This window comes from Amyelois transitella, chromosome 22 (assembly GCF_032362555.1).
Source record: "Amyelois transitella isolate CPQ chromosome 22, ilAmyTran1.1, whole genome shotgun sequence".
Classification (NCBI taxonomy): domain Eukaryota; kingdom Metazoa; phylum Arthropoda; class Insecta; order Lepidoptera; family Pyralidae; genus Amyelois; species Amyelois transitella.
The window spans coordinates 994,394-1,008,126 of record NC_083525.1 but is presented as its reverse complement, the minus strand read 5'-3'; the positions used below and the strand labels follow the sequence as shown (position 1 = coordinate 1,008,126).

The 13,733-nt window shown below is 31.9% G+C and overlaps 1 protein-coding gene across 5 annotated transcripts in view; it reads left to right on the top strand.

The window, feature by feature from the left end:
• The window catches only part of LOC106133261 (homeobox protein cut), a 157,700-nt gene that overhangs the window by 57,169 nt on the left and 86,798 nt on the right, over window positions 1-13,733 (top strand). The window contains exons 1-2 of one of the 5 annotated variants that reach the window (XM_060950638.1): window positions 2,666-2,779; window positions 2,928-3,055. The exons of the other annotated variants lie outside the window; for them this stretch is intronic. Coding sequence (XP_060806621.1) covers window positions 2,981-3,055 — 75 coding nt within the window. The 5' untranslated portion in view covers window positions 2,666-2,779; window positions 2,928-2,980. Of the gene's footprint in view, window positions 1-2,665; window positions 2,780-2,927; window positions 3,056-13,733 lie in introns of those variants that run through there. 5 annotated transcript variants of the gene reach the window in all.

The window sequence follows — 13,733 nt, the reverse complement described above, 5'->3', positions numbered from 1 at the left end:
TTTTTTTTTGTAATCGAGATAATTAATTAAAAACATGTATATTCAACAAACAGTTAATTTCCAAATTCTTTCGGAGTCATCGCATTGTGTGAGATTGTGCTTAAATAAGTACAATTGCTTTTATTACATTGTAATTCTGGAATTTTTTTTATTGTAATTTTTATATTTCAATCGCGTTGAAATTATAATTTTATAGGTGGTTAGATAACGGTATTGCGCGCGATAATTTTATGTTGGTTTTTATTTTTCCCAATTAAATTAGACTTTCTAACTTGACTGTATACGTTCACTAATTAATGAGCATTTTGACAGCTGTTATTGAATATAAAGAAAGTCACTACAATTTTGAGGTACCGCGCACGCGCAGATTATCAACAACGCCAGATCAAAGGCAAAGGACTGTATTAATAATGATTTTTTTTATATTTTTTAATGTTACAACTATAAAAAAAAATTTTAAATTTCATTTAGAATTTTTTTTTCGTAAATAATTATGATCTCTTATTCCAGCATTTATTGAATGTGCTTTTTATAATGTATGAAAAACACATTTTTTTACACACTATGTTTCATTTTTTGTTGTAACATTTTTTTTTTTTTTAATCAAACGTTAATAAAATACTCACACGAAATGAAATAAATAGGAAATGTGTCAACTTAGTTTTAACCCGGTTGTAAACTTGAGGTAGTCCTAATGAAAAGCGAATCTATAATGGGGAAGAACAGTATAGAGCTGTGATAGGTGCAGAAGTGTCAATAACATATTATTTTTGTATTTTGTATTTTTGTTATTGTTAACAATTACGATAAATTATTTTTTTGTATTAGTAATTTTTTTTCGTAAATAATTATGATTTCTTATTTCAGCATTTATTGAATGTGCTTTTTATAATGTATGAAAAACACATTTTTTTACACACTATGTTTCATTTATTGTTGTAACATTATTGTTTTTATTTCTATACATAACATAGTTTCGACCGTCATCAATATATATTATGTTTATGTTGATGAATCATTGTTTAATTCGCCTGTTTTCGCGCCGGAAATAGCTAACTACGAATTTCCTGTGTCTCGCTGGTATAAATTTATCTTTTTATACACAAAAATATATATACTTGTTAGCACCTTAGTTAACAAATATGTATATACTGAACTATTTTTCGACGGAATGCAAACAAGAAGACTTGAGTACATAAGCATTGTGTAAAATTTTTAAAACATTTGGTGAAATTTGGACAAATACCCATAGGTATAATAAAGGCCACATTTATTTTTTGAAACTCCACTCAAATAAAGTCGCAGGCAAGATCTTATATACCTTAGATTATTTTCCATTATTTTGTAATTTAAACTATCATCAAGCCAAAAAGCTGAACGTGACCTATCAGTCTTTTCAGGACTGTTCGCTCTGTCTACCTTGCAAGGGATATAGACGTGACTATATGTATGTTGCAACTGGTTTTGAGAATTTTAATTCGAACAAGTCAGTGAAGGGGTCGATATGTCGTCCTTGCAGGTCACACGAGGGCAGGAACTAACCTAATTGTTATTTAAGAAATTATTAACCAATTTGCATACGCAACAAAACACTGCACCATAAAATCCAGTTCCAAAACGAGATATTCAATCAAGCGTAAAAATAATAAATCAGATGAGTTCAAGATCCCGAACTTTCTCATAGACCACCTCTTAATATGCAAATAATTGATCAGAACTATCGACTGTCACCCCTACAGATAAAAAAAAATATGGAGCAATAAAAAAAACCAGTTCTTTTTTCAAACATTTAATTTTAAATATCGAACTCACATAAATTGTGACCCCAATATTGTTCTATGATTTATGCCCCTGTCGATTTGCATATGGTAATTCACGATAAATACTTTTGATAATTATTACCGTACCAGTTCAGATACTTAGTATGCGAATAAATAATTATTGTAAATTCTGTCCCATTTCTCACGAGGTGATTGATTCCGTAAATAATTATGTACCCTTTGTAAGATGTTTAAAATAAGAACAGGAAAAATTTAATACCTCAAAAAAATAGTTTTAGCAAGTATATTAGAATTAAATATTATTTTCATAGAGATTATGTATTTTTAACTTTTTTTTTGAGAATATATCGTATAAAAAATTACTTTATAGAAATATTTCTATACCGTTGTCATTAGTTAATATACATATATTTTTTCAGCATTACATTATGCAAAGATTAATCTCCCAAATGTATTTATAGAAGAAATATACAATACCGTCTACAATACTGTCAGAATCTTTCATAACTCTGATTACGTCAACTACAATGAAATAAAAAAATATCTAACTGATATTAATGCGCGCGCATGCAATGCATTATAAAGAACCCATTTCCGAATACACAATGATAAAGAACCCATCTGTGCTGGGGTTGTGGCATCTGAACCCCATAATCCTATCTTAAAAAGTTCTCAAAGGTTATTAAACCTGTTTTACCGATTGATAGCCGATTCCGATTTTAAATGTCGAACGACAATGGCGGATCGCATCGGATATTTGCATACGTTTTCTTGCGATGCAAATGAGTCGATTTTTGAGACGTATGGGAACGTTTGGGAGCTCATATGCTAATGAGCGATAAGCGTTGAGATGCTAGAGTTTTATCTGTGCTAGTCAGTTGCCCGCGCGCTTCCGATGTGACAGCGTCACGGGCGCGTCCATTTCTGTTTACAAACTTCGAAATTAGAATACGAGAATTATCTTGCATTCTTTATTTGAATTCGATTTAACTTGTTTTGTAAACCGGATATTTGTTTTTGAAATTATCGAATAATTAATTAGCTACTTCGAATTAATTAATCTTTGAAATAAATTATTATTTATTATTTAATTATTTCAAAGATTTTTTTATTGGATGTGATTAATTAATTTTTCGATTTTTTCAGGCTTTACTTATAAATGTGTGTGATTATTGACTCGGCGAATACAAACAGTGCACATGAATGAACAAGTCAGTGAAAAATTAATGAAATTGTACATTGAAATTATGAAAATCAGGAGTTACTATCATGAGGTTAGTAAATTTTATTTAATTACAATCACATTAAAACATAAATTTTTTGATCAGTTTTGTGTGCTTGACTTGTATGATTTGGGATGCTAATTCTTATCTAATTTAAAAAAAAAGGTGATATGTTTACCTGATGAATTATATTTTTTAATGTTTATTTTTTTTTAAACATCTCTATAGAATGGTTTAATTTTAAATCGATTTTTAAATACCTTTTAATTATGTGTATTTTTATAAGGATGATGCGTTTCCTTTTGAAATTACCAATTTCAAATAGATATATCATATACGATGTTATTATACTTAATTAATATTAAGATGAGTTTTTTTCTCCAACTATCAAATCTATATTTTTATCATGACATCTCGTAGTCGTATTTGAAAAAAAAAAATATATTTTTTTAAATTAAACATTGATAAAATACTCACACGAAATGAAATAAATAGGAAATGTGTCAACTTAGTTTTAACCCGGTTGTAAACTTGAGGCGGTCCTAATGAAAAGAGAATCTATAATGGGGAAGAACAGTATAGAGCTGTGATAGGTACAGAAATGTCAATAATATATTATTTTTGTTTTTTGTAATTTTGTTATTGTTGATAATTACGATAAATTATTTTTTTCGTAAAAGTAATTTGTTTTAGAAATTGCCACGATTAATAAGTTTTTTTTTTAACTGCGAATTGATTGAAGTTTCAATAGGAAACATAATTCTTTGAATCAGCAATATAATACGTCTTTTCTTCTAACAATGAAAGCGGTTTACTTTTAAAAGAATTCTATGTTTTCTGTAAAAGTTGACGGTAATCCATATAAATGCAAAAATATAACACGCTTTTATCTTGTTTGTAACTCTTTTGTTTACATTTCATTATGAACGCTTCAAGATATTGTTACACAACGACTGACTAAATGTCGTCGCATAATATGAATAATTAGTCATTTATGTCTCGAAAAGAGAAAGAAACCCACAAGTTCTGGAAGATTTCTAAGAAATGGCGGAAAACGTGAAACGTTACGTATTTATGATAAAAGTGATACAAAAAAAAGCTTTACAAATTGTAAAAATAAGTATTCAGACATTGTACGTACAATTGTTCTGATATAATTATGCATTTATTATTGTTGAAAAACTTTTTTAACATTTTACGAAAAAGTTATTATTATATAATCACAACAAACTGCCTGGTCCAGCTACGCTTTTCTGTAGATACTCAATTACATCCAGTTTTCAAATTAAAAACAATCCTACAACTGCACATCTCAAAATTTAATGAAATTTATTTAGGATAGATTGGATAAAAAAATTAAAAAAAATCCTTGACTTACAAGGTTTTCATACATAAAGGAAAAATCTGGAATGTCTAAACATGTTTAAGTCTGTATCGTCCCCACATCGTCGTAATTAAGAGAGACACGAATTAGCGACGAAAGACGAGTGTTTTTCTTTTGTCGCATACGGGCACGTGCGGTCACGGGGTGCGGATCTACGTGAGCGATTCTATTCTCAAATAAAAGGAAACATACGTACATACATACATATGGTCACGTCTATATCCCTTGTGGGGTAGACAGAGCCAATAGTCTTGAAAATACTGACAGGCCACTATCAGATATTTGGCGTATACTAATAGAATTGAGATTCATATAAAGTGACAGGTTGCAAGCCCGTCGCCTTAAAGATGAATCCCAAGTTTGTAAGCCTATCCCTTTGTCGCTTTTTACGATATCCATGGGAAAGATGGAGTGGTTCTATTCTTTTTTCTAATGGTGTCTGGAACCACACGGCACTAAAAGGAAACAACATGTAAAATACACAAATACCTATATAATATACTATGTTAAACCTACATCTTAACAAGGTAGAATGTCCCTATAAATTCAATAGTTATATGACTATAGGACCACATTGAGAGTTTTTAATGATTTAATTGTGTTTCAGAGATACGAAATTAAAAAAAAAATTAAGACAAGAACTAATTTAATTCTATATTAATTCTATGCAAATATCAGAATAAAAGGAATTACGACAAATCAAATGTTATCACTTGTAAGATCCAAGACTTGTAGAAACCGATTTTGAACAAATTCCTTACGATAAAAAAACAAAACTGCATTACACGCAATTTTACTTCCTAAAAAAAAAATCTCTGCCGCCGTGTCTAAACGTTCACGCATTCAAAACTGATCAACATATAACGACATCATCCACATAATACCGACCCTACTCAGCGGTCACTTCGACATCGGCGCTCCTACCCATATTTCCCTCCCTAATTTTCAGCCAACTTTTTACGCCAATGTTTTTCTATAGTACCCCATTATAAGTATACGAATAAGTGAGTGATGGGGTTATCTAAACATGGCCCTTATCGGACGACGGGGCCGTTTTTACGAAAAGGATTATATGTGTGTGACGTAAAGCCTTTAGAAGCGACAATTTTCTCCGGGTGACTTGGCGGGTTTTAGTTCCAAAGGACCAAGGGGGTTGGATGCGATGCGAAGGATAATAAGTATATATATTTTTGAACAATTCTTGATTGGACTTTTCAGAGAGTTAGTCTATGCAGGTTTTTTTTTTTTGTAAAAGATGACATGTTAATTTCGATCTGTGCTATCTTTGTGCCAGTCATGTATTTTTTGAGGTTATTTAAGAATTACTATTTGAGTTTACGTGCGCTAGGTCTCATCTTGCTTACCACAGATTGAGGTCAAACGCACTCAAATTTATTACAAGAAAAATAGAAGGTTCAAGTTGTTGAAAACTAAATACATCGTATCGTATGTAGCAAAAATGAGATTCTCAATTAATTTCCACTTTGCCTTTTAAAAAGAAAATTTATGTCTGCACTTTGTGTCTGAAAAAGATAATAATAAAAAAAAAGTTGTTTTTTTTTCTAATATTTTCGCCAAAACCAATTAACTATATGCCAAACGGCTACTTTTGCTCCACAAATTTTTTCCACTCATATTAATTCCTTCACATCGACGTGAGGCCAGCTGAGGGTGGGGGTGTGTGGTGGCCGGGGGGGAGGGCAGATAACGCGGGAGACATACACCGTAGGAGCTTGCTAATTCATCATAAGTTGAAGGGTTTTTACGTCCGTACGATACTCTTTGTGCGACGCGCAAAAAGGTCGATGTCTGTCCGATACCGAGGGAAGCGTCAAAGGGTTATTAATTAGCTTAAAAATCTAGATTTTAGGAGAAATGACATGATTTTTTTTATGTCTTTGAGTAGCTATGTATATATTCGTGAACTAGTTTATGTATTTAATGACGTAATAAATTACGTATATATAATAATATATAATTATTATAATATTAATTTTGATTAAAAATTACTTGATACACCACAACCACAGATTTGGTTGCACCCATGTGTTTTACAAAAGAAAATCCTGCTATTTCATAAAAATAATTTTATCTTTATAAGTGCTTGTAAAATAACACTTACCACACACAAATAATTAATAATTTATCGCGTCTTTATCCCATACGGGATAGACAGAGCTAATGCTCGCGATTTTAAATGCACATGCTCTCACAAATTGATATGGCAAGGATTTTTATTGCATTAAGCTTTAAATAAAGACACGAAAAGGAACAATGTATGAATTGAGTAATTAATTGATGGAAAAGGGATCAGAGGGCTTCGTTAGAAGTTTTTCTCTGGCCGAAGGCGGATTTTAAAATGGGTCCAAATTGGTTTAACATTGGGGATGTGTGCTTAACTTTCGCATTCGATAAGCACACGTGTGGAAGGGAGGGAGGCTTCGTAGGACGAATACGGGACGATCACGTACGAGTATATTTTCTTTAATATTTAATGTTACATCAATATATGAATGAACAAAAAAAAACTAATAACACTAAATAGAAAAAAAATTAGATCATGTTGTTATGAAGTCACCCTAATATTTATTTTTGATTATTTGTCCCGTATATATTTATTTATTAATTTCTGTAAGATTTATATTTCTGTGGCATCAAATATTATGTATCATAACATGATGGATAAATTAAATATTAAAAATATAAATAAAGAAATTTAGTAGTAATTCAGCAACTTCAGCTCATTTCACTACCTCTTTACTAAATCAACAATACTTTATCTGAAAATAAACTAAAATCAACAAAATAAACGAATAATAAACTCAAAAATCAAAGCATGCCGCTGGAAAACTTTGTATAATACACTTATTCATTACCAAGTTGTAGTGATGGGAAACTCTTAAATCGTTTAAAAGTTTCGCAACTCCGTATCGATGCTCGCTCGGCATCCTTTCTCGATTAATTCAATTTTGTTAAAATCCCAACTTCACTTTTAATCCGATCGATCCCCGTTAATTCTGGGACCCTTTGCCCTTTTGCTCGTAAACAAAATAATAATATTAAAGTATATTGATCTAGTTATCTTACGTTTGTCTTTGAACGATTAATTTATAGAATAAGCTGAGTGACAGGCTGGAAAATTTGTGTTAAGATTTTGTGAAGCTCACGATTTATTGGGATAATTTGCTTGATTATTGAGTTTCTGTGCTGGTTTTGTGCGAAGGAAACATAGTGTGTGCCATCTACCTCTCTTTTTGTGTAGATTTTAAAATTCAATCGAGGGATGGGCTTGAGATTATTCTTTAATTTTTTAAAACGTGAAAAAAAATCATCCGTTTAAGGGTTCAGGCGATTGAAATGACTTAAGATTTTCTGCAACTAAGTTTCGAATTCAAATAGCAGTTGAGATGTCTTTATTAGAAGATCAAGATAGCAAGTATCCAAAATTGTTTTATTAACTTTATTTAAAATAAATTTTACGGTTTATCTCTGTAACAAAAAGATTGGAATTATTTTTTTAAAAACATAATTTTAGAAAGAGACTGATAAATTGGAAAAATAATTTCTTAACGGATTAATATCATAATTAAAACAATAAAGGAAAAATTTCTCATAACATTCATATGTTAGTAAAATCAAATAACCCTTATCACACATAAAAAATAGTACTTAATCAAACCTCTACACTCAAACACATTATTAACCTCTTTAGACACAACGTGCCACTGAGCAAGAATCCGATTCCAATTAGAATCGAATCGCGAACTAAATGAGGTGCGAATCGATGACAACACGCCTTTCATCCCGAGCAACTAGTGATGTGCTAAATTAACTCTCACCTTTTTAGATCGAAGCTCTTTGATTTCTTGCTTTCGTAAACGCTATTAGCAGTAATTAGATACAGGATATTAGCAACGACAAATTAATAGCTTGAGAACAATGTGATTTTGTTATTTACTTATTTGAATTCATTGTGTCTCAAAATCTTCTTCATTAGGAATACTGCAATTAAAAAATATTATGTTTAATAGTCAAGTCAATCTCCTTATTTTTGCAATAATTACAAGTGAACAAAACCATATTAAAGACATTCTCAAATAACCTACAGAGCACCAAAGCATGCCAATAAATTCCGTATTGAAAATCGCCAATTACAAGTGATTATAAATTAACGTTATCAACTAAAAGTCGGGAACGGCAAATATTTCCGCAAAGACAGCGGAGTAACAAACTTTGCGCAACTCCACCGAACTCGATGAGCTACAAATAGGCATCGGAATTAAGTTTCTGCCGGTTTTCTGTCCGCCTTTTAATTATTTCGTCCCTCCATCAGGTGGTCCCCGATCAGCCCCTTTCAGTTCTACTGCTTTTGATTTTGTTCACAAACTGATCGACTCTTTAAACTTATATAATTACATTTGCAGTTGACTCTGTTTGACGGAGGCGCCAATTGGTTGTATTGAAGCATCGTATTCATTCTGATCAATTATAAACTTTTCAATGGTAACAAATATTAAATCGGAATTTTTGTTTAAATCAAAATTTATTTGTACGTAGGACGAAAACAATAAAATCTTATTTTATTTCGGATAGTGAACATCATCAAATACAATCCAAGTGTTGACAATATCCGATAAAAATAACCTCGAGATAAAATTCTCTCGACTAAACAAACTTTCCCGCACTATTTCTCAACTTTTTAATAACCTATCAACGCTGGCAACTCTATACGCATAACGACAAATGGCTTAAAGAATACGAAACAAAGATGGCGCGTTGCCAACGGGAGTTGGAGGAATCCGATGATTCACTCGCACTTGCCGATCAATCGAATCATTTGCGTTCAAATCGACGTACCAATCAATCGACGTGGGCCGCATCACTAATGCTGACAGCGAATGAGCGTGTGTCAATAAATCTTTACGTTCGCGCCGTTCGATTTATGAATTTGAAATTTGTTTTTAAAATTTGCCTTTTTAAAAATACAATTTCCTGTACTTCCTCAGCATGTGTTTATTCATTCTTCTAAGATATTACATATTCATCACACTACGGGGTTGCCAGCTATTAACTCAAATAAGATACATTTACGGGAATAAAACTCCCTAATTCGCCCCTCGTCTGATTCAACTGTCACCTACAATTCTAATGTCATATGCCCAGACACATTACTCCTTTCTATAATATCTAATAACATACAAGTGACACGATTCGGTCTGTCTGTAAAGATAAAAGGGAAACCTCCCCTATGTCAAAGATTAATTGTTCCAAGACAGTTCAATAGAAGTGTATAATTATTATCTGCCTAATTATGTCGGGTTGCGATTTAATTGGTTGTTTCTATTGAGTGATTGTTTTATGAGAAATCTACAAGAAATCTGATCCCAATTGAGTCCTGACCGCACTAGAAAAGAGCACAGGGATTTTGATCAACCATGACCTTGGATTGGGTAAGTCAGTGACACGAAGCGACTTCCGTCTGACCTCCGCAAAGGAAGCCTTACAATCTTACAATTAAACCAATGATACTGTATATCATTGGTTTAATTGTAAGATCTTAATGTGCACATTTTTAAGTATTTAAAAACATATAGGTGAGTTAGTTAGCCACAAATTTCAAACTAAACTTGGTGCTGCTAACTCTAACAGAAATTTGTTAGATTGAATCATCTGATTATTTATTAGACTTTGACTTTTTTTTTTAGAAATGAATTAAAAAAAACATAACGATTAACCGTGTAAATTAGATTTTAATTTTTCTTTATAACAAACTTAATAAGTAGTTATATTTGTTGCCCTTGTCGCTGTTTACATTTCTTGTTTTTTTTTCTTTGGACCAATTTTTTTTAACTTCTCCACTGCCTAAAACCTTTCTGCATTACATCATCTACATAGCATCATACATCACAGGGAGATAAAAGGCGCCTAATATCGTCAATAAAGCAGTTATGAAGGCTTTATTGAGCAAAAAGCTTATTGAACGGCTACAGTAAGTGTTGCAAGGGTGACGGTAATTAAATGTGACGTTTCAAAGATTTATTAGGACACGTCTTGACATGTCATTTCTTATAAGAATACGAATTTTCTAAAATTTCAAATAAAAATAAGTGCCGTGTGGATCCCGACAGTAATAAGAAAATAATAGGACCACTTCATCTCTTTCTCATGGTTATCGTAAAAGGCGACTAAGGGATAGGCTTATAAACTCAGTATTATTCTTGGAAGCGATGGGCTAACAACCTGCCACTATTTTAAGCCAAACAGCTTAACGTGACCTATCAGTATTTTCGAGATTGTTGGCTCTGTCTACTCCGCAGGGATAGACATCCATTAAGATTATGTTCTTACTAATTCAAGACCAATAGCTTTCTAGCTCACAGTTCAGTCGCCATTATAATAATGCGTTAGATATATAAAGCAATTCATTTGATGTTTATCTGTTCACACGTATTGTTCTCCGTAGATCTCTGATACACACTTATTTACAGGACAATGTTGCTGTTAAACTGTGGAAACTCACCGATAATGAAGAATAACAGAATATATAAAGCGTAGAAGAATAACAAAATATATAAAGCGTAGAAGAATAACTTCTTAAGTGTGTTTTTTTTTTCGTTTTTTTTTTTACTAATTTATGTACCTACACAGATAGCGTAGATAATGATAAATACAAGAAACAAAATTACATAGGTTGTGCTTATTTCAAAAGAAATCTCTTCCGGCAGACCCGAGATAGGAGACATGATGGAAAGTGTGACAGGCGTGTATTTAGTTAAAAAAAAAATTAAAAAATTATCTTTAGTCGCTGGTTGCAGTAAATTATATATACAAACTTTATTAAAGAATAAATTATTCTAAGTTTAAAATAGTAAAAAATTGCCAACTTCGCTTCAGAATAAGGTAGAATCTTTTCAAATTTCAATATGCGAAAATATCGTAGGTAAAAAATTAATTGCTTACAATCATTGGTAAACAAGTTTATTTTCAAGATTACCAAAAAAAAATACAGATTACCAAATCTTTTGCACAAATCTACAATCGTTTTGCTATACAGTCGAACTCGTAGAATTAACAGTTGCGAAAGCCGAACATAGCCAATTAATATATTACCCAGAGCCTAAAATAAACAAACAAAACCGAATGGAAGTTTGGTAACAACGAACCGATGTCCCGCAGACTTTATCGTACCGCCTATACTCGATTCGCGAAGTTTGTGTTCAGACTCTGTCATAGATTAATTAGAATTAGACAGCCATATTTAAATGTACATTAAAGTACCTTGATCAAATCGGCGACGTCATGACGAAAGATCAAGAGTTTCTGAAATTGACGAGCTTGTATGAAGAGAGTTGTGAATGTGGATGAAGCGAAGGAAGTATGCAGTCGTGGCAAGTGGAAAGATGTAGTCTCTGCCTACCCCTCCGGGAACACCGGGAAAGCGTGATTTTATGCATTAAAAAAAAGGTACTTAGAAGATAGCTTAATTTCGGAAATAGTTATGTTCATGGTAATTGAACTAGGTACCTCACTGGCTCATATGCCTCTTCTGTGAAATATTCTCTCAAATCTATAGTTCAGGTGTGAACACCAATTTTGTTTTATTGACTCCGGAGTTGGTAACTCAATATTTGTCTATGATTGCCGGCGACATATGCTCACTTCGGGCCTTAATTTTCGGTTGTAGTCGAATTGGTTTTATGATTGTAAAATTGGAGGTTAATTGTGATAATAGATATTTTATAAATGGAAATATATACCTCTTGTACTAGGTGGCTATAAATTATCTGGTTCAGTGCAGTGCCATTCAATATGGAAATGCTGGCAGCCTCCTGGGCAGGTGCCTGTACAAGGACTATATTATTTTTAATTTTGTTTTTATTAACATTTTTACCAGTTGCAGTTTTTTGTTTGTAAACATTAGTTTCCGAGAATAGTATTTAATATGATTTTATCAAAATGTTTTACTAATAAGTGCTCACTTTCAAATCGGATATCATTATTGCTCAATACGTTTATCCTGTATGGATTTGTCAGGCTTATGAATACTACGTTTTGTTTGTCACTGTTGTATCATCTCCATATTTATTTTCTATAAAATATCAATGTGTACATAAAAAAATGAATGAGGAATACAAGAAAACACACATCACATTCCAACAGACATTTAACTCCATTAAATAAGGAAGTAGAACTCCTCAAACGAACACAGTACGCCGGTATACATAAAACAAAGCAATTATCAAAATTGAACGTCACTGTTCGAAGCGCGCCCGAATTAACGCGAACACAAATGTGAAACTCCCAATCGCCAATCGGATTACGAATCTACATATATAAAAGACGCAAAATACCCGCGATCTTACCCCCTTCTCCCCCACCTCGGTGGGGGCAGGAGGGGGGCTAATGGCAACCCCCCTCGGATTCATTAGTAAATTAGACCCGGATGAGTCAAAGTTACGAAAATTCAATATCTAATAATGATTAGCTCTTTCCTACGTGTCTATCGGTTCAGTTGAAATACTGTTCTAATTGCTGATGTATTAGCTGACAGTCGAAGTTTCAGTACGGTTCATAGATTTTGTGACAAATGAAATTTGTTACAGTTAACAAACTTATTTACGTTCGTTACTCATTAATAAAAAAAAATCTATTGAAAAATTTATCAATGTTTTGAAACTAATTTTATGATACTGTTTTGTAAAATTAAATATATGTAGGTAAATGAAACAAATAATAATGTTACCTTTCTATTACGCGAGTGAACCTTTTCAATTCCATCAATTGGAATGTGCCTAATTAAACAATTGAATTATTTAGTTTCGATTGGGTATGTGGGTTTGTTTGTCTATCCACCTGTAGTTTTATGCTTCGCAGAATTTGTTTTATCCGTATACATAATCAAGTTATCAGAATGCGAAGTATCATTGTTTTATAAATAAAGATGTTAATTAAAAAATGATTTTCAGAAATCTTCGTCAGTTTCTCCACTAGAACATTTTTCAATAAGACACTTTCTATCAATATATTTCATCAGGCGTGTTCCAGTGAAAAATAAAAATAAAAAAACTGTAATTTGAAGCTTGAGGCAAATTAAGACTGACGTGGAGAGATTAAGAGCTACTCGCAGACTATCGGGCACAGTCTTTTTCCAAACAAATTTAATTCGACCGTGTTTTCTTTGCGATTATCTCTCGTTTGATTTTTTAAGATTAGAACGTTGTGTTCGCAATTTAAAAAAATAATTAAATAGAGATAAGTTTTCCCGTTTCCCTCTCACATCATTATTTGTTCTCTGTTTTTTTTATTTAAAATAAGGAAATACTTGTCATTTAGAATTTTGTTAAT